We start from the raw sequence: 22,767 nt of genomic DNA, 5'->3' as shown, positions 1-22,767 counted from the left end.
CCCCCCAGCATTTTGTTGTATTAAATGACCTCTCATGACTACAGTGGTACCTCGGGTAACATATGCTTCAGGTTACATACGCTTCATGTTACAGACTCCAATAACCCAGAAATATTACCTTGGGTTAAGAAATTTGCTTCAGGATGAGAACAGAAATAGCGTGACGGCAGCGGGAGGCCCCATTAGCTAAAGTGCTGCTTCAGGTTAAGAACAGTTTCAGGTTAAGAATGGACCTCCAGAACTAATTAAGTATGTAACCAGAGATAGCACTGTACTTTACAAACATTCCATACAATTTTGTTTTTTGTTTCCTTAGGTACAAAACAAACTTAAGCTTGAAAGACAACGTTCACAAATCAGTCATGATGATTTGTACAGTGTTTTTGAATTAACAGAACTCCTTGAAGGCTTCATCCATGATATCTCTCTGTGTCCTACAGTGATTGTTGTTATGGGCCTACAGGATATTTCATCTGAAATTGGGAAAATGATATCACTGAAAACAGATTTACCAATGCTTTTTTCATATGACACAACTTTTCAACTTGGAGACTTCTTCCTATCTACTTTATTATTCCAAAATGTGCTTTTCGCTGAATCACCACTGATTCCTGTAATGTTCATGATACATTACAGCAGGCGAGAGGACAATCACAGGAGATTTTTGGAAACCCTTTCAAAACAGTGCCCATTGTTCAATTCAGAAAAAGTTGTCATAGTGTCTGACAGAGAAAAGGGAATTGAAAAGGCTTTGGATCATGTTTTGCTCAAGAGCCACAGAGTGGTGTGCTGGAATCACATCCGCAGAGACATCATGTTTTGGTTGAAAAAACATGGGGCCAGTTCAGAGGATACCAAGGTATACCTTGCTGACTTTTTTGATCTTCTGAGGTCAAATTCAGAGCAAGAGTACACATTCAAATTTGATAAACTCAGTAAACGTTGGAGCAAAGCATTCCTGGACTACTTTGAGGAAGACCTGCACCAAGCAATAATAAAGCACGCTGGGGCCTGGATTCTAAAGAGACTGAACATATATAAAGAAAAAAGTGGAATCACCACAAATGTCTCTGAGAGTTTTCATGCAGCTCTAAAAAGACTTTCACAATGGAAAGAAATGACAATGGAAGCAATGGTGTTATCCTTATATGCTATGCAAAATTTTTACTGGAGAGAAACTTTGCGTGGACTATGTAACACTGGAAACTTTCATTTGCGGCCTCAGTTCATCAGACACTCAAAATCACCAGAGCATACAGTCTTTCCTCATATAGCTTGTGATCCATCACAAATCATGGATCTTGTTCAAAGGGGAGAACTTCCACGGCCAAAGAAAGATGAAAGCTATGAGAAGGCACCATCAGTTTGTCAAATGGTACTAGCGGACCTTACGGTACTGAACAATTTAATAGCTGTTTGTCCACAGCTTGGTGTCTTTGTGGTAAGGGGAAGTAAGGAAAAGCATTATGTTGTCCACCTTTTCCCAAAAGAGAGCTGCTCTTGCCCATCATCCAGGACTTGCTACCATATTATAGCTGCCAAAAAATCTATCGGCATGCCACCAGAACCAGGGAAGCCTCGCCGTTTGCAGCTCACACAGTTAAAGCGAAATAAAAGACAGAAGAGTAGATCAGGAAGAAAGTTCTCCAGACTGAAGGAAAAGATAACTGTAGTTCCAGCATCTGATTCAGTGCAGGCTGCTGAGGAGTTGGACTCCTTAAAAACAGATCTCCAACTGACAATGAGAGACCTGGCAAGCGCTCAACCTCAGATGACCTCCACTCCAAAAAGTGAGAAAGAGGATTTCACAGTGACCAATTATTTTGATAGCAGCCCCATATTCCCATCTCAAAGTGAGAAGTGTTTGGACAAATCAATGATTTCTACATCAGTTCCCCCATGGCACAACTGTACCTTCAACACACTCAGTCTACAAACCAATAAACTTGTGGGCTCAGTTGCCAACATCTGTGTGTATGGTTATGACATAGACACACTGAAAGGATCGAACTGGATAAATGATCGCATAATGGATGCATTTCTTGCCTCCAGGGCGATCATGACCAAAGAGCTAGGTCATGATGGAACAATTTTCCCATTTAGTTGCCTCTTCATTCAGACCCTCATGTGTCAAAAATTGTCAGTGAAAGCCCTGAAGTCCTGTTTGAAATATGGAGTACTAAAGAAAGATGTTTGGATTATTCCAGTAAATGACAGTGGAGTCCACTGGATACTGATAGTAATCATTTTTAAAAGGAAGACCATGCTCTACCTAGATTCCAAACATGGATTGAACTACTCTGTGATTGATGCAATAACATCCTTCATAGCATGTCTGTATGAGATGGATTCAAACTGTCCCTATAGTTTTGCGGACTGGTCATTTTTTGCACCAACTGATATACCCAGGCAAGGTAATTCCAGTGACTGCGGTCCTTTCACATGCACCATTGCACATCTGATTGCTTCTGCTGCCCAATTACAGTACACACAAAAGGATATGACCGCCATTAGACCCTGGATTGCAAAAGAAATAATACATTACATTGGGAAAACCTATCTTGAAGGACAAGAAAAATATATTCCAGTTGAAATTGCCGCTCCTCCCACCACAAAGAGACAAATCTTGAACGAGAGTGACATTACTGTGTCTCGATCATGTCCAGAGGGATGGAAGGATACACTAACCTATTGCTCAGATATTTTACCTACCTTGTTTGAAGGCAGCTGGTCAATATGTTTTTTGAAGGAAGGGTGCAGGAGGCCCAGTGGTGAGTGTGACCAATCTATGGTTTACTGTGAAGGAAACTGCAAGGACTGGTACCACTGCATTTGCATAGGCATTGATTCAAGAGATCTTCCAGAGGTTTTCGTGTGTCCAGATTGTCAATCCACTGTGGCCAAATAGATTTTTCAACTGCAAACTGTCATATTCCACAGGTTGGTATAATACAGCAAAATCTAAACAGATAGTTTTCATCATTATGGCAGGGATGGTCCTTTTCCATAGAATTCTTATTCATGGAGTTGGCTTTTATATCCTGCTTTTCTCAACCTTTAAGGAGTCTCAAAGTGGCTAAAAATCTCCTTTCCCTTCCACCCCCACAACAATTACCTTATGAGGTAGGTCAGGCTGAGAGAGTTCAGAGAGAAGTGTGACTGGCCCAAGGTCACCCAGCAGCTGCAGGTGGAGGAGTGGGGAAGCGAACTGTCTCTCCAGATTATTAGTCCACCACTCTTAACCACTACACCATGCTAGCTCAAAGACAAATAGATGCCAGCTACTGTATACAGAACCTTAAGCTTCATAAATTGCAACAATATCTACATATTCAGGCATAGGCAAACTTGGCCCTCCAGAGGTTTTGGGAGTACAACTCCCAGGAACCTTAGCTAACAGGACCTGTGGTCAGGGGTGATGGCAATTGTGGTCCCTAAACATCTGGAGGGCCAAGTTTGCCTATGCCTGATCTAATGGAACAGTGCAGTGTACTAGCTAGTGTCATAGAATCATAAAATCATAGAATCATAGAGTTGTAAGAGACCACAAGGGCTATCTTGTCCAACCCCAGCCATGCTGGAACACACAAGCAAAGCACTCCTGACGGAGAGTGTTTGTTGTGGGGGAGGAAGAGAAAGGAGATTGTTAGCCACTTTGAGACTCCTAAAGGGGAGTGAAAGGCGGGGTATAAAGTCCAAACTCTTATTCCAAACTCTTTATAATAGTGACATTTCCCATAAATATACTGGGACAAAACCAAGTAATGTTATAGATTTAAATGAGATTCATGGAAGGGCCAGGTTTATTCATCACTTTAAAGAAATGGGGTATGGAAGTGCCCAACTGATTTTTTATCCGGGACAAAACCTGGGGGGGAAAGTATCTTCAGTACCTGTAGCAAACAGCAGGCACAGAACCATTTTGTTTGGAATGCAGAGCCAGTTCTTCTCATAAGCAAGCAAGGGGAGCCCATGAGGTGATGGATGCACCACTAGAACTGGCGGCATGGTGTGAGTAACAAGTAGAGGTCAGGAGAAGGATGTATTTCTTCTGGAGTCCCCACTGGGGAGAAAGGGGGTACCTCAGGTCAAGTACTTAATTTGTTCCGGAGGTCCATTCTTAACTGAAACTGTTCTTAACCTGAAGCACCACTTTAGCTAATGGGACCTCCTGCCGCGGTGCCGGAGCACGATTTCTGTTCTCATCCTGATGCAAATTTCTTAACCAGAAACACTATTTCTGGGTTAGCGGAGTCTTTAACCTGAAGCGCATGTAACCTGAAGCGTATGTAACCCGAGGTACCACTGTAAATGAAGTGAGGGCCTCACAGACCTACACTGTAGCCAGTTGGTCTAAGGTAAGCCCACTGAGGTGCTGGCAGGATTCTACTGGAGTTTTGCTCCCTCCCTGCATGTATAGCTAAGAAAAAACTTTGTCTCACCTCCCCACACATTTTTTGATTGCCAGCACACCAACATCTTCACAGGTAGATGTGTGGGAAGGGGGGCAGATTTGGTTAGCCCTCCCCCAAAGGACATCTTTTCTTTAGTTACCTCCACTCTGATGCAACAGTGGGTGTCTCATGTCAATGTTTGAGTCCATTTTAGTCACTGAAATGCAGATGGTTTGGGGAAAACACCTGCATCATCTTGTATTCTAAGAATGCTGCAGTTGTCTTTTTCCAGTCCTTAATAACATGCTTTGGGAAAGAGTGCAGTCTAAGTTGTTGCAGGAATTCATGTATAGGTTGGGGGGGTGTTTGCCCCTCCAGCAGATATCATGCACATGCAGTCCACTACCGAAATCAGAACAATCACTATTTTGACTTTTGTGATTTGTCCCCACAAAACACCCCATCACAGTTTCTTCCTATCTATTCAAAGGGCCTTTGCTGCACGATACCAAATGTAACAATTCACTGATAAATGTATCTATGTACTGGCTCACTGGGAAAACTTCAGAAATTCATATAGACATGTGAGCTCAGCTATTCAGCAGCCCCTCTGCTTGAGTGATCATCCCTGGCATCCTGATACCTGAGTGCCAGACAGGTAGCCAGAAATAACAAACCCAGATGAAGACAAAAGGGTGTGATCAACTTGGCTGGGAAACAGGGAAATGTAAGTATCTTTTTTGTTACACTTGATAGGTGTTTGGTGGAGGGCAAGGGGAACTATGGGGCAGGGTCCAGGATGCTCTGATTCCTACCACCAGACCTCCCCTTTCATGATGTGACCATGATGTAGTTTGGGAGGGGGGGTAACATGGGGATTAGCAGCTAATAAAAGTTTGGGGGCTCTTTTGTTTGGGGCTTCCATCTTTTTCCACCTTGTGGCTGTTGGGAATCCTGTCTTAGTCTTCAATAAATACTGGCTGCTGTTTTGCTCTTGTATTCCTGAATGGTGTATTTTTTTTTTTTGTCCAAGGGAGCCCTCAGATTTCTCCGTTAACAAACTGAAGTTTCTGTTGGTCCCACAGTGTATCTTAGGGCAATAATAGCAGCCTGAAGAGTTTGGACTTGATATCCTACCTTTTACTCCCTTATAGGAGTCTCAAAGCGACTAACATTCTCCTTTCCCTTCCTCCCCCACAACAAACACTCTGTGAGGTGAGTGAATCGGAGAGACTTCAAGAGAAGTGTGACTAGCCCAAGGTCACCCAGCAGCTGCCTGTGGAGGAGCGGGGAAGCGAACCCAGTTCACCAGATTACGAGTCCACCCACTGGCGGAGGAAGGGGTATGGAGTGAGCCCACAGCACCCGACACCACCATTCTGTTGAGGTTCCATCACAGCCACCCCCAGACACGCGCTGTGGTCCCTTGGCACACCAGGCGCCACGTCCCCACTGGAGGCACACCACGTCTCCAGGATGTTCACCACGCCCCTGGGATGCACCCCCAGTACATGTGGCATGCCACACCCCTGTCACGCACTCCATGCCTCCTGTGATGTGCGCAAGCCACACCCCCATCTGCTCTCCGCCCACAGTGCCAGAGCTTGCAGCTTTGCCACTGAGTCCACCGCTCATAACCAGCACACCACACCTGAAGTGCCTTTTCCTGTTGTCAAAAATGCCCTGTTGTTGTCCTTTTTGAAACATTAGTGTTATGATGGCACCTAAAGCCTGAAATATCTTCCTAAAAGATAAGACAAATGTTTAGGAAAAATTGTAATGATAGGAGGAATGAAGAATCTAAGTCCAGCATATAATTCTCTGCATTATGCTTTCAGGTCTTCATATGATGAGCATGTGGACAGACAGAGGAGAAGGCTGCATGAAGCTGATAGTTAATTCCATGATGACCTATGCAAAAGAAAGTTGTGCATATTTGATTTTTGTGACTGTTAAGTAAATGTTTAAATTATAGTTTTTTAATATCGATCCCAAGCTCTTATTTTCTCTGTTCTCCCTTCACCTGTGTGTATCCTGCTATTTCCGTCCATTTCGCCTTTCTCTTGGCACACATGTATATAAAATTAAACAAGAAAATGATAAATGATCACCTTTAATGCAGTGTCTCTGTCTCGTATCTTTCTGTGCAATTGCTCAGAAATGTCACTAAGAAAGCACTATATATTGGTGTGGTCTCTTTTGTTGGAATAATCTCCCAAAGTTAATTTTAAATGGTTACATAAGACCAGTGGACCAGAATTTTTCTCCCAATAATATATTTCCCCCCCCTGTGGCCATGACCAAATCTTCATGCAGTTAACTCCGCAGTTTAATCTCTTATGGAAGAAAGTGGTTCTTCTTTTCGCAGGGTGTTCCTGAGGTCAGTATTTTTAGAGAGTGATGAAAAGTTCTCTCTAACCACTTTATCTTCTTTGATCTTCTAACCTCTATCATGTCTGCTACCCTCTTATAGACCTTTTATAGACTGAACATTTCCAAACTCTTCAGCCTTTTCTCAAAGGAAAAGCAGTGTACCCCCTTAATCATTTGGTTGCCCAATTCTAGATGTAAGAGCAATCTGGTTGCCACATCTATCACCCTGTTGATCACCAGGATTGATCCTGCTGATCAGACTGGCAAGGAATGTGTCTGCCATCCCCATCACTGTGCATCCCCCCCCAAAGCCACACACTCCATGGAAGAGAATGACCATCCCACACAGAGCGAGAACACCCTCTTCTGCACTTTTTCCAGCTATGCCATATTCGTTTTAGAGATATGGCACCCAAAACTGTACACAGTGTTCCAAATGGGACCACACTATAGAACTGTACAGGGACATTACAATACTGACCATTTCATTTTCAGTTCCTTTTTCAATAGTCTCTAGCACTAATTCCACATCACAAAATGAATAAATGAAATAATAGAGGTTCTGATCCTTGTGGGACCCAACTGCTCACTTTCTTTAACTTTTAACATGTCCTTGGCGATTGGAAAAGCCTCAGCACCCAAGAGATCCTATGAAAGCCCAAGTTGCCCCAACTTTGTGCAAAACAGTGGTAGCCCTGGGGAAGGGAAGGGGTCTGACAACACTTTGCTAAACAAATTATATTTGTCTGCTGAAAAGCAAATGTTTAGCCAGCATAAAAGAAAACTGGTCCAGGCAACTGTCTCTAGCTTCTGTTGGCCTCCCTCCAGACACAAGGCTGCGTAGGGTACACAGCGTGGGACAGGGAAAATCTTCAATAGAAAGGCTGCCTGCACTCGTTCCACTGACTGGGTAAACCCTGACATCCAGACTGAAATTCCATAGAGCAGTTGGGCTCTAACTTTAGCATTAAAAACCTTGAGGGCAGAAGGGATGTGTTGGTTACCTCTTGTTGCAAAAAATGCAATATGGCCTGCATAGACAGCTGGCTGTTGTTTACCGCCACTGCGCAGTAAGAGGACCGCCGGAGCCTGTGATGGAAAGTGATCCCCAAATAGTTGAATTCAAATACCTGCTGGATGTGTTTCCCACCAAAAACCTAACGATATATCTTACAAGAATTCCTGAAGACTAGTATTTTGCTTATATCAAAGTTCATGCTCATTTTCATCCCAGACAAATAGTCGATACAGGCATTTAGCAAACGCTTTAAGCCAATTTTAGTTAATGAGAGCAGAATCATATCATCTGCATATAGAAGCATGGTAATTTTTGATACATTTAGTTTACGTCTGGAGCATCCACCAGTTTTATTTACGAGGCGAGGTCATTTAATAAGAGATTAAAAAGAGAGGGAGCAAGAACACAGCCCTGTTTCACACCTCGTTTTATAACAACAGGCTCTGACACTTCATCCCCTGGGGTTATTTTTAAATTACAGGTATTATTTGAGTAAAGCTTTTTAATCAGGTAAAGCAACCTAGGATCTAAGCCCTATGACTCCAGTTTGGACCATAACAGCCCCCTGCCGACTGAGTCAAAAGCAGCCATAAAATCAAAAAAGGCCACATATAGACCTTATTTATTGTACCACGTGTACTTGGCGGCTAAATGGGATAACACTATACAGTTACGTAGAGTGGATTTCCCTGGCCTAAACCCTGCCTGTTCTGGGCCTATGATGCTCACATCAAGCCACGTACAGTGGTACCTCGGGTTACATACGCTTCAGGTTACAGACTCCGCAAACCCAGAAATAGTACCTCGGGTTAAGAACTTTGCTTCTGGATGAGAACAGAAATTGTGCTCCAGTGGCGTGGCGGCAGCAGGAGGCCCCATTACCTAAAGTGGTGCTTCAGGTTAAGAACAGTTTCAGATAAAGAATGGACTTCCAGAATGAATTAAGTACTTAACCCTAGGTACCACTGTAGTTTATTTGGATAATAGATGTTTGGCATACAATTTCCCAATATTTGACAATAGACTTGTTGTCAATAGTTAGATGGTAATTTCTTGTTCCCCTTTTTAAAGATTGGGATGATTATGGATTTCTGCCAAGAAGTAGGCATAATTCCAGTTCTATCCACCACTGTGAAGAGTTCCGCTGGAATCAGAGCCCACCAGTCTGGCTTAGCTTTAATAAATTCAGAAGGGATGGTATCAGGGCCTGCGGGTTTGCCTAGTTTCATCTGAGAATTTACTGTTTCGACTTCAGTAATGGAGACAGGGACCACTTTACCAGGGTCTAAGAAGGGGCAGGATCTTGGCTGTCTGATGGGATACAATTATCATAGAAGATTGCCTTAAAATGCTCTACCCATAGCATAGATAGAATCAATGTCAGTGGGTGCTCTTGAGTCTGTGTGGGGTTCGCAACAACCTTCCAAAGTGTCTTATGATCATTGGTAAGGATGGCAGAAGGCAGCGAATCCCAGCAAGCCTGCTTGTACGTATCTTTCCTGGCTAAGCTGGATAGACTCCCTAAGTCGCCTGGTTGTAACGAAGTATGCATCAGGCAATTGGGAGCTGCCCGCCTCTCTAGACTCTCTGTAGATTCTCCTAACCTCCACTTTAATGCCTTTGATATCAGTCCACTCACCAAACCCCGGTTTCTTAAGGGGCCTGTGCGAGTGTGAATGGGGCAATTCGTTATTAGGATGTCCATAAGCTCCTCAAACCAAGTGACTCTAGCTACTGGAGGAAGTTCACCACTCCCTACCAATATCAAGTGAGTCACACAATCAGAATACACCAAGGTTTGGAAAGACGATAGTGTATGCTCGTTGTGATGGGATGATGAGCTGCTTGTGCGTAAAATCCAAGTCCCCCAGAGTTTGCTCAAGTTTGCAAACCTCTGTCTGTAACGAAGCCCCTTAAACATGGCTCCTTCAGTCGCTGGCAGATTCCGACAGTGGTTGCTTTCGGAATCGCTTCCAACATAAAAGCTCCTTAACGGAAACACGTCTTCTGTACTCTCTGCGTGACAGTTTCCGGCGAGGAGTGGGTGTCCCTACAGGAGGTCCTGAAACCTCCCCACTGTTTTCGCTGGAAGTGTCTCTGAGCCATCCCTCCAGCTCACTTTCCCTCAGCTCACCTCCTCTCCCCCTACTGGTTCCCTCTTCAGCTGCTGAGTCTCTCCCAACCTGTGTGAGCCCTTCCACCTCCCTTCCTTCCGATGGCAGTTCCCTGACACTCGTTGATTCAAATCCTTATGTACTGAAGATGTGTTACCTGGGGGAGTGGATTGATTATATATTCTGGCACTCTCAATGGAAAGACAAATTTACATTGAAGGTGGAGATGCTCACAAAGCATAGGATCACCTATGTGGAACTCTACCCTGAAGGGCAACCATTTAGTGGGAACCAGAATATAGTCTGCCCCACTATTTCCTTGTGGGGAGAGTAAGGTAAAATTCCCAGAGCCTTCCCAGTCTGCAAGCCCATTAAGCCACAACAAGGCCCTGGTGGTAGTCAGCTTGGTGAGCCGTAAGCCAGCCAGGTTGATTTCTAAGTCCCGTGATTCTCGTTCCCATAAGCGGAAGAGCAAGTCCAAGATCTCCCAAGCTTTTGTATATACTTCCTGCCCTTGGCCTAGGCAGGCATTAAAATCCCCTGTCAAGACAATAGGTAAATTGGGGCAAATGGTATTCATATTCTTGAGCACATGTGCAAGGAGATCCCATTGATGGTTCTTGGCTGTGACAGTAGAGGAGGGAGAAATATACACATTGACCAGTAACATGACCTGGCTCTCCATCTCTATCTTTGTTGCTAAAGTTTGCAATTTGCAATAGCAGAGAGAATGTGTTCGCATTTTATATGGAGAGCCACCAGGGTTAGCAAGCCACCAGAGGGCCTGCCTTTTTTGTGGAGTCTGACTGCCAGAACCACAAAGGTGTTATAGCTGGCAAAGTCAATGTGCCATGTTGACCATCTTTAACGGATTGAGATTCAGGCGACGCTGTTTCTTCCAAACTCACACGCCTAAAAACAGGTCAATAAATCCAGGGAAACATCTGGCCAGCGCCACAAAGCAGTAGATCCATGATTTTTCTGGTCAGATCTGTGGTTATATACAAGATCTTTGAATAAAGGGTGAGTGAGTGAGGGGTTAGCCCAATGCAAAAAGCGTGAGGATCCATGAGGATCCGTGCTTCGGAACCACGTTTTTGGGCCATGGAGTGGCCAGGAAGCCGTGGATCCGAGTTTTTTGTGGTGCAGGCTGTGCCCCTGGACATGATGTGTGATTTGACGGTGAGCTTGGGTTGGCCCAATTCAAAAAGCGTGAGGATCCATGAGGATCCGTGCTTCTGAACCACGTTTTTGGGCCATGGCATTGCCAGATAACCGTGGATGCGTGATTTTTGTGGTGCAGGCTGTGCCCCTGGACATGATGTGTGATTTGACGGTGAGTTTGGGTTGGCCTGATGCAGAAAGCATGTGGATCCATGAAGATCCGTTCTTGAAAACCACGTTTTTGGGCCACGGTTTCGCCAGGGAGCCGTGGATCTGTGATTTTTGTGGTGGATACTGTGCCCATGGCCATGATGTTTGATCTGATGGTGACTTTGGGGTGATCTAGTGGAAAAATCATGAGGATTCATGAGGATCCGTGCTTCGGAACCAAGTTTTTGGGCCAGGGCGTGGCCAGGCAGGCGTGGATCTGAGTTTTTTGTGTTGTGGGCTGTGCCCCTTACTATGATATGTGATTTGACGGTGAGTTTGGGTTGGCCCGATGCAGAAAGCGTGTGGATCTATGAAGATCCGTTCTTGAAAACCACGTTTTTGGGCCACAGTTTCACCAGGGAACCGTGGATCCGTGATTTTTGTGGTGGATGCTGTGCCCATGGCCATGATGTGTGATTTGATGGTGAGCTTGGGTTGGCCCAATTCAAAAAGCGTGAGGATCCATGAGGATCCGTGCTTTGGAACCACGTGTTTGGGCCTTGGAGTGGCCAGGAAGCCGTGGATCCATGATTTCTGTAGTGCAGGCTGTGCCCCTGGGAATGATGTGTGATTTGACGGTGAGTTTGGGTTGGCCCAATGCAAAAATCGTGAGGATCCATGAGGATCCGTGCTTCGGAACCACGTTTTTGGGCCATGAAGTGGCCAGGAAGCCGTGGATCCGAGTTTTTTGTGGTGCAGGCTGTGCCCCTGGGAATGATGTGTGATTTGACGGTGAGTTTGGGTTGGCCCAATGCAAAAATCGTGAGGATCCATGAGGATCCGTGCTTCGGAACCACGTTTTTGGGCCATGGCATTGCCAGATAACCGTGGATCCATGATTTCTGTGGTGCAGGCTGTGCCCCTGGGAATGATGTGTGATTTGATGGTGAGCTTGGGTTGGTCCAATGCAAAAAGCGTGAGGATCCATGAGGATCCGTGCTTCTGAACCACGTTTTTGGGCCTTGGAGTGGCCAGGAAGCCTTGGATCCGAGTTTTTTGTGGTGCAGGCTGTGCCCCTGGACATGATGTGTGATTTGACGGTGAGTTTGGGTTGGCCCAATGCAAAAAGCGTGCGGATCCATGAGGATCCGTGCTTCGGAACCACGTTTTTGGGCCATGGAGTGGCCAGGAAGCCGTGGATCCGAGTTTTTTGTGGTGCAGGCTGTGCCCCTGGACATGATGTGTGATTTGACGGTGAGTTTGGGTTGGCCCAATGGAAAAAGCGTGAGGATCCATGAGGATCCGTGCTTCGGAACCACGTTTTTGGGCCATGGCATTGCCAGATAACCGTGGATCCATGATTTCTGTGGTGCAGGCTGTGCCCCTGGGAATGATGTGTGATTTGATGGTGAGCTTGGGTTGGTCCAATGCAAAAAGCGTGAGGATCCATGAGGATCCGTGCTTCTGAACCACGTTTTTGGGCCTTGGAGTGGCCAGGAAGCCTTGGATCCGAGTTTTTTGTGGTGCAGGCTGTGCCCCTGGACATGATGTGTGATTTGACGGTGAGTTTGGGTTGGCCCAATGCAAAAAGCGTGCGGATCCATGAGGATCCGTGCTTCGGAACCACGTTTTTGGGCCATGGAGTGGCCAGGAAGCCGTGGATCCGAGTTTTTTGTGGTGCAGGCTGTGCCCCTGGACATGATGTGTGATTTGACGGTGAGTTTGGGTTGGCCCAATGGAAAAAGCGTGAGGATCCATGAGGATCCGTGCTTCGGAACCACGTTTTTGGGCCATGGCATTGCCAGATAACCGTGGATCCATGATTTCTGTGGTGCAGGCTGTGCCCCTGGGAATGATGTGTGATTTGATGGTGAGCTTGGGTTGGTCCAATGCAAAAAGCGTGAGGATCCATGAGGATCCGTGCTTCTGAACCACGTTTTTGGGCCTTGGAGTGGCCAGGAAGCCTTGGATCCGAGTTTTTTGTGGTGCAGGCTGTGCCTCTGGACATGATGTGTGATTTGACGGTGAGCTTGGGTTGGCCCAATTCAAAAAGCGTGAGGATCCATGAGGATCCGTGCTTCTGAACCACGTTTTTGGGCCATGGCATTGCCAGATAACCGTGGATGCGTGATTTTTGTGGTGCAGGCTGTGCCCCTGGACATGATGTGTGATTTGACGGTGAGTTTTGGTTGGCCCGATGCAGAAAGCATGTGGATCCATGAAGATCCGTTCTTGAAAACCACGTTTTTGGGCCACGGTTTCGCCAGGGAGCCATGGATCTGTGATTTTTGTGGTGGATGCTGTGCCCATGGCCATGATGTTTGATCTGATGGTGACTTTGGGGTGATCTAGTGCAAAAATCATGAGGATTCATGAGGATCCGTGCTTCGGAACCACGTTTTTGGGCCAGGGCGTGGCCAGGCAGGCGTGGATCTGAGTTTTTTGTGGTGTAGGCTGTGCCCCTGGACATGATGTGTGATTTGACGGTGAGCTTGGGTTGGCCCAATGCAGAAAGCGTGTGGATCCATGAAGATCCGTTCTTGAAAACCACGTTTTTGGGCCATGGAGTGGCCAGGAAGCCGTGGATCCGTGATTTCTGTGGTGGATGTTGTACCCCAGGACATTATGTGTAATTTGAAAGTGAATTTGGGCTGATCTAGTGCAAAAATCATGAGGATTCATGAGGATCCGTGTTTTTTAACCATGTTTTTGCGCCATTGCGGCACCACGAAACAGTGGATGCGTGATTTTTTTGGTTCTGCCTACAGTCTAAGATGTGGTCTACAGTATCATGATGTTTTTATTTTGTTTCAATATAAAAATCATATGAATTCATGAGGATCCGTGCCTCGGATCCATGTTTTTATGGCGCTGCAGCGCGACAAAATGTTGGATCCACGTTTTTTATAGTCCAATTTGTAGGCGTGCCTTCTAGGTGTGATTTGACACTGCATTTGTTGGAATTGTTTTTAAAAAAGTGGAGGATCCATGAGGATCCGTGTAGATCCGCCTTTTATGCAGACCCCCCATTCTCCACCTTGGGCCTGGGGGCGGGCCCCATACTCCACCTCAGCATATAAGGCCCCAAGGAGGCCTCGGGACATCGCTGCTGCCGCTTTGCCGGTGAGTCTTGGGGAGGACCGCTCCCCCTGCAAGCCCATTCTCCACCTTGGGCCTGGGGGCGGGCCCCATACTCCACCTCAGCATATAAGGCTCCAAGGAGGCCTCGGGACATCGCTGCTGTTGTTCTGCCAGTGAGTCTTGGGGAGGACCGCTCCCCCTGCAAGCCCATTCTCCACCTTGGGCCTGGGGGCGGGCCCCATACTCCACCTCAGCATATAAGGCTCCAAGGAGGCCTCGGGACATCGCTGCTGTTGTTCTGCCAGTGAGTCTTGGGGAGGACCGCTCCCCCTGCAAGCCCATTCTCCACCTTGGGCCTGGGGGCGGGCCCCATACTCCACCTCAGCATATAAGGCTCCAAGGAGGCCTCGGGACATCGCTGCTGTTGTTCTGCCAGTGAGTCTTGGGGAGGACCGCTCCCCCTGCAAGCCCATTCTCCACCTTGGGCCTGGGGGCGGCCCCCATACTCACCACCGCCACAACTCTAAGGACACTGCTGCGGCGGCAGCAAATGTTTAAACGTTTTATATATTTTAAAGTGTTTTAAAAGTGTTTTTATTTTTACTCTGTTGTGTCACCAGAAACGGTGGTTTTATCCATGTATTTTTATTTTGTTTTGTTTTATTTTGGGTTGGGGTGGGATGGTTGCTGAGTGGGGTGGGGATTGGTTTTGTTTTGATGTAATTGTTTCTTTGTTTGTTTGTTTGCTTTTATAATTTGTAAATGGAGGCGAGTATGAGGCTTGGGATTCCTACTGTGGAGGGGCGAGGGAGGTATGGCGGTGGGGGCAGATGTCATAGGCGAAGGGGATCGAGATACGGATATGCTCGTACCCCTTCCAATCTGCGCCCCATCCCGAGAGACGAGGGTAGGGTGAGCAAGGATTACTCACCTCCGTCACTGGTGTTGTGCAATGCCAGGTCTATAGGCAACAAAACCGCCACCCTGCGAGATTTCATCATCTCGCAGGGGGTCGACCTGGCTTGTGTGACGGAGACCTGGGTGCGTGAAGGGGATACTGTTACCTTACGAGAGATGGCGCCCCCGGGTTTTTCCGTCCTCCACCAGTCACGGACTGTGGGCCGGGGGGGAGGGGTGGCACTATTAATCCGGGAAGATTGTTCTTTCAGGGCTCTACCACCGCCATCGATCCCCGGCATTGAATGTGTTGGCCTAGTGTGGGGCTCCGAGGTGAGCTTGGCTGTCTGGCTGGTGTACCGGCCACCTAGCGCACCAGCAGCCACCCTGTCAGGCCTGCTGGAGGCGGTGGCCGGCTGGGCCTTGGAGTTCCCTAACCTATTGGTATTGGGGGACTTCAACATCCATGCCGATGCCACTCCCTCCTCACAGGCTCTGGACCTGGTGTCTTCCATGGCAACACTAGGGCTCTCCCAGTTTGTTTCGGGCCCCACACATCAAGCAGGCCACACGCTGGATCTGATCTTTGGCGTCGGTATAGATGTGATCATGTTTCCTTCGATGAAGGTGCCATGGTCTGATCACTACGCTCTGAAAGCCAGGATTGATGTTCCACCCCCACCCCGCTTAGGTGGTGAGCCGATTTGGGCTCGCCCGCGGAGGCTGATGGACCCTGATAGATTCCGTCAAGCCTTGCGGGACCTTGCTCCCCCTGGCGACTCATTGACTGAGCTTGTTGAGGGCTGGAATACCCAGCTCCTGGCAGCCATCAATGAGATCGCACCTAAGCGCCCTCTGCGACCCCGCAGAAACCGGGCTCCCTGGTTTACTGAGGAGCTCCGGAAAATGAAGCGGGACCTCAGACGGCTAGAGCGAGTATGGCGGGGTGCCCGTGACGGAGCCTCAAGAACATCTTATAGGGTTTTTATGAAAACCTACGAGATGGCAGTGAAGGCCGCTAAGAAGTCCTACTTCTCGGCCTCCATTGCATCCGCTAGCTCTCGCCCGGCACAATTATTTAGTATAATTCGGTCTTTAACGTCCCTCGAAGGACAGCCAAATTTAAATAACAATTCGACACACAGCTGTGAGGCATTTGCGAGCTTTTTTGCGGAGAAGGTCCTGTCGCTCCGCCATGACCTCCCTGCCAATTTGGATACAATAAAGGAACTGGAGGCCCCTCGACTGTCCTCGGGTCCAGTATTGGACCACTTTGACCGGATATCCCCAGCCGATGTGGACAGATTCCTCCGAGCTGGAAAACCCACCACTTGTCCTCTCGACCCGTGCCCGTCTTGGCTGATTAGAGCGTGTCCAGACGAGGTGCGGGCCCCCCTGGGGGATATCATCAATTTGTCCCTTGGCACCGGGACATTCCCAGGGGAACTGAAGGAGGCAGTGGTGCGCCCGCTCTTAAAGAAAACATCATTAGATCCCTTAGATCTATCCAATTACCGCCCAGTTTCGAATCTTCCATTCCTGGGTAAGGTGATTGAGAGAGCGGTTGTTGAACAGCTTGGTAGGTTTCTGGATGAAACATCGGCTCTGGATCCATTCCAGTCCGGCTTCCGCGCTGGTCATGGGACCGAGACGGCTCTGGTCGCCCTAACAGATGATCTTCGTAGACAGCTGGACCGAGGCGGGTCGGGGCTGCTGATTCTTCTAGATCTGTCAGCAGCTTTCGACATGGTCGATCACGAACTTCTGGACCACCGCCTCGCCGACGTGGGGATCCAGGGCGCAGTCCTTCAATGGCTGCGCTCGTTTCTCTCTGGTCGGGGACAGAGGGTGGCGCTTGGGGGGGAACTGTCATCCCGCCACTCCTTGGTGTGTGGAGTGCCTCAGGGTGCGATTCTCTCCCCGATGCTTTTTAACATCTTTATGCGCCCCCTCGCCCAGCTTGTCCGGAGTTTTGGGCTGGGCTGCCATCAGTATGCTGATGACACCCAACTCTATCTGTTGATGGATGGCCATCCTGACTCGGCCCCAGACACACTGATCAGATGCTTGGAAGCTGTGGCTGGATGGTTACGTGGGAGCCGGTTGAAGTTAAATCCTTCGAAGACAGAGGTCCTCTGGCTGGGACGGGACGATATGGGATTGAGGGGGCAACTCCCATCTCTTGCGGGGGTGCAATTAGTGCCAGCACCGTCCGTTAAGAGTTTGGGTGTAATCTTCGATACCTCCCTCTCCATGGAGGCGCAGATTGCAGCTATAACAAAGGCGGCATTTTTTCATCTCCGCCAAGCTAAGCAGTTGGCTCCTTACCTCTCTCGCCCTGACCTAGCCACTGTGATCCACGCGACGGTCACCTCCAGACTGGATTATTGTAACTCGCTCTACGTGGGGCTGCCCTTGAGACTGACCCAGAAACTCCAGCGGGTGCAGAATGCCGCAGCGAGACTCCTTACGGGGTCTTCGCTGCGGGATCACATTCATCCGGTGCTATACCAGCTGCACTGGCTCCCGGTGGAGTACAGGATCAGGTTTAAGGTGCTGGTTTTAACCTTCAAAGCCCTACACGGCTTAGGACCCTCGTATCTACGGGACCGCCTCTCCTGGTATGCCCCACAGAGGAACTTACGGTCCTCAAATAAAAACATCTTGAAGGTCCCAGGCCACAGAGAGGTTAGGCTGGCCTCAACTAGAGCCAGGGCTTTTTCGGCTGCGGCTCCAACCTGGTGGAATGCTCTGTCACAAGAGACTAGGGCCCTGCAGGACTTGACATCCTTCCGCAGGGCCTGCAAGACAGAGCTGTTCCACCAGGCCTTTGGTTAGGGCACAGCCTGACTCCCTCCTTTGGCAATCTTTACAATACTTTAGTTTATGGTTGCCATCAATTTTGATTTTAATTAATTCTTATGATGTTTTTATAATGTGGCACTATTTTAGTGTTGTTAGCCGCCCTGAGCCCGGCTTCGGCTGGGGAGGGCGGGATATAAATAAAATTTATTATTATTATTATTATTATGTATGCCCTTGACTGTTCCAGTAGAGCAGGGATGGCGCGTCTGCGTCTTATCTTACATCCTGACCACAAAGACCACACTCTGATGCACAGACCTAGTCCGGGAACAGTGCCAGGAGAGTTGGTGACCTTCTTACCCCAAGATAAGAGTGCCGTAAGAGGAATACCCTTAGATGGTCAAGAGTACAGGAAGAGGACTTCCGGGTTGGCGCCATCGCCGAATGGCGGACTCCCTCCGAGCTCCGGAGGGAGTCTGCTCGGCAGGGGCTGGGTCCTACCGCGCCGGCGACGCAGGGACCCTTAAAAACCACGGGCACGGAGCCCGTGGGCATGGGGACTCGGCTGGTACCGCTAGCGCCCTCCCGACTCGTGAAGGAGCCTTTTTAAAGGCTTCGGATCGGGTGCAGGGGAGTGGCGTGGTGCTTTGAGTCCATCGCTTCCTCTGCCGAGTGCAGCCGCATGCCATTCGACGGAGAGCGCTGGCTTCTTCCATTGGAAATTCGGACTATTAACAACAACCCGTGAGTAATTGGGAAACCGGGTACAAAAGGAGAAAAAAAGAAATTTTTTTCGGATTCGGCACGAGCGGGGGTGATCTAAAAAGGAAGTCAGTCCCCCCCTGATTGTAAACATTCTAAAACAAGGACTGGGTAACCAAGATCGAAAGAGAAGTTTATTGCTGATAAAAATCATTAATTCCACGATGGGAAATTACAAGAATTGTGCTGGAGGAGAAGAGTGGAGGGTGAGAGGGAAAATGCAACCCCCCCTGGGAACCGGGGCAATTCGTAGAGCCTGGTGAAGAGAGACGGAGACTTTGACAGCTGTCAAAGTAGCTATCAAAGCTGGAGAATATAAAGAGGACTTTGTTACAAGGTTTTTGCTGGCTAATTCTGTTACAATTTGACATAATATGGATATAAACTGTCGGAAAATAAGGAACAACAATTTGACTTTTGGACTAGAGGATACAAAGTTACTACAATCCCCCTAGAGGGGTTTCGGGACATTACAAGTGGTCGTACGTGGAAAATTACTCTGGGATTCGCACAGGACTTATCTTCTGGGAAAGCTGCAAAACTGAAATAGTATTTTGTCTACAGAGGTGTTTACATTAAAAGGAGACAATAGAATTTTCTATTGAAGAAAGGAAGGGACTGGATGTAAGTTTTTGTTCCTGAACAACAAACCTCTGTAGAGATACCAGATTTCGGAATAAGAACGTTTTAGCAGCTGAACAAGACAAGAAACCTGAGAAAGTAAGGAATAAAAAGAACAAAGGACTAACTACGACACGGAAAGAACAATGGGAGGAGCAACAAAGACCAAGGAAATTAAAGGCCTCTATTAGACTGGATTTTTGAAGTTAAACATCATTAAAATAAATAAATTAAAAGAAAACCGGCAAGGTGGAATGGGAAAAAATCTGGCCATGGACTGGAGACCTCCAGGCTGACAACATATAGACTGATGGACATGGGGAATCCAAACCGGGGAAGGGAGGGGGGAGATTTGGAATCCAAAGGCTATGTAACAATTTTTTTTGAACCTTCTTATATCTTTTATCTTCTATTTCTTTATATAACTTTTGTATATCATGGTACTTTGATTTGACATGTTTAAAAAAAGGGAATTCGTGGAAAGAAATTGGGGCAGATCTTGGGGAAAAATCTTTTTTCTTTTTCTGTTAACGATGAGAGGTGATGGTAAGATTGCATAACTTAAATTGGTTAATGGGTTAAACATATTAAGTTTTAAACTGGGAGTGAGAGCTTGTGGAACCAAATTAATTGAAAGGGGAATACAATCGGGAGAGGGAGGAGGGAGTCTTAGAAAGAAGGTAACGAAAGTAAGGTTTTAAATATATTTCTATCTTTTCTATCTTTTCTTTTCTGTTATATTTCTATATTATTGGAAACTCTTATAAATATGATTTTTTTAAAAAAAAGAGTACAGGAAGAGGAACACCCTTTTATGGTTAAAAGTACCGGAGCAGGAACATCTGTGATGTCAACCTGCGTGTATAAGCTGACGTGGCTGGATTCCTGGGGAAGGGGGGAGAGGGTGCCTGGAGGATACCGTATTTTTCGCCCTATAAGACGCACCGGCCCATAGGACGCACCTAGTTTTCAGGGGGGGAAATCAAGGAAAAAAATATGATTTCCCCCCCGCAGCTCTGGGAGCAGCGGACAGGCTGCACGCAGCCTGTGCGCTACTCCAAGACCTTCTCCCTGCTTTTGCGGGAGGTGGCGGAATTCCCCCACCTCCCGCAAAAGCCCACAGGAGCCCCACTTGACTCCTGCGGGCTTTTCGACTAGGAGGGAGAAGGGACTGATTCGGCCAGTCAGTCCCTTCTCCCTCCTTGGGGAAAAGCCCCCAAGAGCCGCTTGCTCTTTAAAGGGTGCACGGCTCCTGCAGGCTTTTCTAGGAGGTTGGGGAATTCCCCCCCTCGTAGAAAAGCCAGCAGAAGCCGCGGAGCCCCTTTAAAGAGCGCACGGCTTTTGCCTGCTTTTGCGGGAGGTGGGGGAATTTCCCCATCTCCCGCAAAAGCCCAAAGGAGGGTTGGAGAGCAGCGGCAAGGTGTCGCACGCCTTCCTGCTGCCCCCCATCCTCTGGGGCTGGCGATGGGGGAAGCGCTGCTTTCCCCACCGCCAGCCTCAAACCCGGGTTGGAGAGCAGCGGCAAGGCGTCGCGCGCCTTCCTGCTGCCCCCCATCCTCTGGGGCTGGCGATGGGGGAAGTGCTGCTTTCCCCACCGCCAGCCTCAAACCCGGGTTGGAGAGCAGCGGCAAGGCGTCGCGCGCCTTCCTGCTGCCCCCCATCCTCTGGGGCTGGCGATGGGGGAAGTGCTGCTTTCCCCACCGCCAGCCTCAAACCCGGGTTGGAGAGCAGCGGCAAGGCGTCGCGCGCCTTCCTGCTGCCCCCATCCTCTGGGGCTGGCGATGGGGGAAGCGCTGCTTTCCCCACCGCCAGCCTCAAACCCGGGTTGGAGAGTAGCGGCAAGGCGTCGCGCGCCTTCCTGCTGCCCCCCATCCTCTGGGGCTGGCGATGGGGGAAGCGCTGCTTTCCCCACCGCCAGCCTCAAACCCGGGTTGGAGAGTAGCAGCAAGGCGTTGCGCGCCTTCCTGCTGCCCCCCATCCTCTGGGGCTGGCGATGGGGGAAGCGCTGCTTTCCTCCACCGCCAGCCTCAAACAGCAGACTCTCCTGGCTTCAGCGGAAGCAACGCGAAGCCTCCGGAGCGCAGGCTTCGGAGGCTTCGTGTTGCTATCGCTGAAGCCAAGGAGTCTGCATTCGCCCCATAAGACGCACCCACATTTCCCCTTCATTTTTGGAGGGGAAAAAGTGTGTCTTATAGGGCGAAAAATACGGTATATACACTGCATGAAATTTCTCATTTCTTTGGACTTGCTGTGAGCTGACCACGCAAGTGCCTTCTGCTATCCGGAGAGCAGAATAAACTCTTTCTCTGAACCAACCCTCGGTGTCATTTGACTTCCTTCCTCCCGTCTGGGAGCAACGCTCACCCTACCAATTGGTAAAGTCCAATAAGGCTACAAGATCAGGGGTAGGGAACCTTAGGTCCAGGAGCCAAATGTGGCCCTCTAGGAATCTGTCTCACACTTGGACCTCTCCCAAAGCTACACACCTCTTCTCCTGCCCAGACACTTCACTGGCCCTGCTGCACATCCAAGCACCTGACTGGATTGTATCCTTGAACTCTGATGATAACTCATTGCTCAAGATCAGGGTTTCCCAAACTTGGGTCTGCAGCTGATTTTGGACCACACTTCCCATCATCCCTAGAGAGCCAGTGTGGTGTAGTGGTTAAGAGCGATAGACTCGTAATCTGGTGAACCGGGTTCGTGTCTCCGCTCCTCCACATGCAACTGCTGGGTGACCTTGGGCCAGTCACACTTCTCTGAAGTCTCTCAGCCACACTCACCTCACAGAGTGTTTGTTGTGGGGGAGGAAGGGAAAAGGAGATTGTTAGCTGCTTTGAGACTCCTTAGGGTAGTGATAAAGCGGGATATCAAATCCAAACTCTTTTTCTTCTTCTCTTAACAGGACCAGTGGTCAGGGATGATGGGAATTGTAGTCCAAACACAGCTGGAGACCCAAGTTAGGGGAACCCTGGTCAAGATAGTGGGCAGAGAGGGTGTGTATGTTTTTGTGTGTGTGTGTGTGTGTGTGTGTGTGTGTGTGTGGAAATTTTGTCTGTTGCTCCACCCATTTTGGCCCTGCCCACTACTGGTGAGACTTCAGAAGGTTGACCAGAAGAGAATGCAGACAAAAAGGTTTCTCATCCTTGGTCTAGATCCATACATCAGGTTCTTTGAGCTGCTGTCTCAGCACGGGAGGGAAGGGACAACATGAATGGAACTAAAAGTTATAGGAGACATGAGCCTGATCTCTCCCTTCTCAACCATGTTTAGTTATATAGTCTAGCATCACTAAGTCATATGCCATCTCTCATGACAACAGCTGGTGATGTGAGTTGACATCAGGGTGATGAACCAAAGAATGCCATGTGTTGTAATGTTTGTATTG

At 48.2% G+C, this 22,767-nt stretch overlaps 1 protein-coding gene across 1 annotated transcript; it reads left to right on the top strand.

The window, feature by feature from the left end:
• Positions 1-451: 451 nt before the first annotated feature.
• On the top strand, positions 452-5,593 carry LOC308596070 (uncharacterized protein; the record flags this gene model as incomplete). Its single annotated transcript, XM_081210853.1, has 2 exons — positions 452-2,940; positions 4,885-5,593. The coding sequence occupies one exon, from the start codon at positions 452-454 to the stop codon at positions 2,906-2,908; it is 2,457 nt and encodes an 818-aa protein (XP_081066979.1). The 3' UTR covers positions 2,909-2,940; positions 4,885-5,593.
• Between the last annotated feature and the right edge of the window lie 17,174 nt (positions 5,594-22,767).

This window comes from Podarcis bocagei (assembly GCF_964188305.1).
Source record: "Podarcis bocagei genome assembly, chromosome: 10".
NCBI classification, from domain to species: Eukaryota; Metazoa; Chordata; class Lepidosauria; order Squamata; family Lacertidae; genus Podarcis; species Podarcis bocagei.
This window is presented reverse-complemented; position numbering and strand designations above follow the sequence as displayed.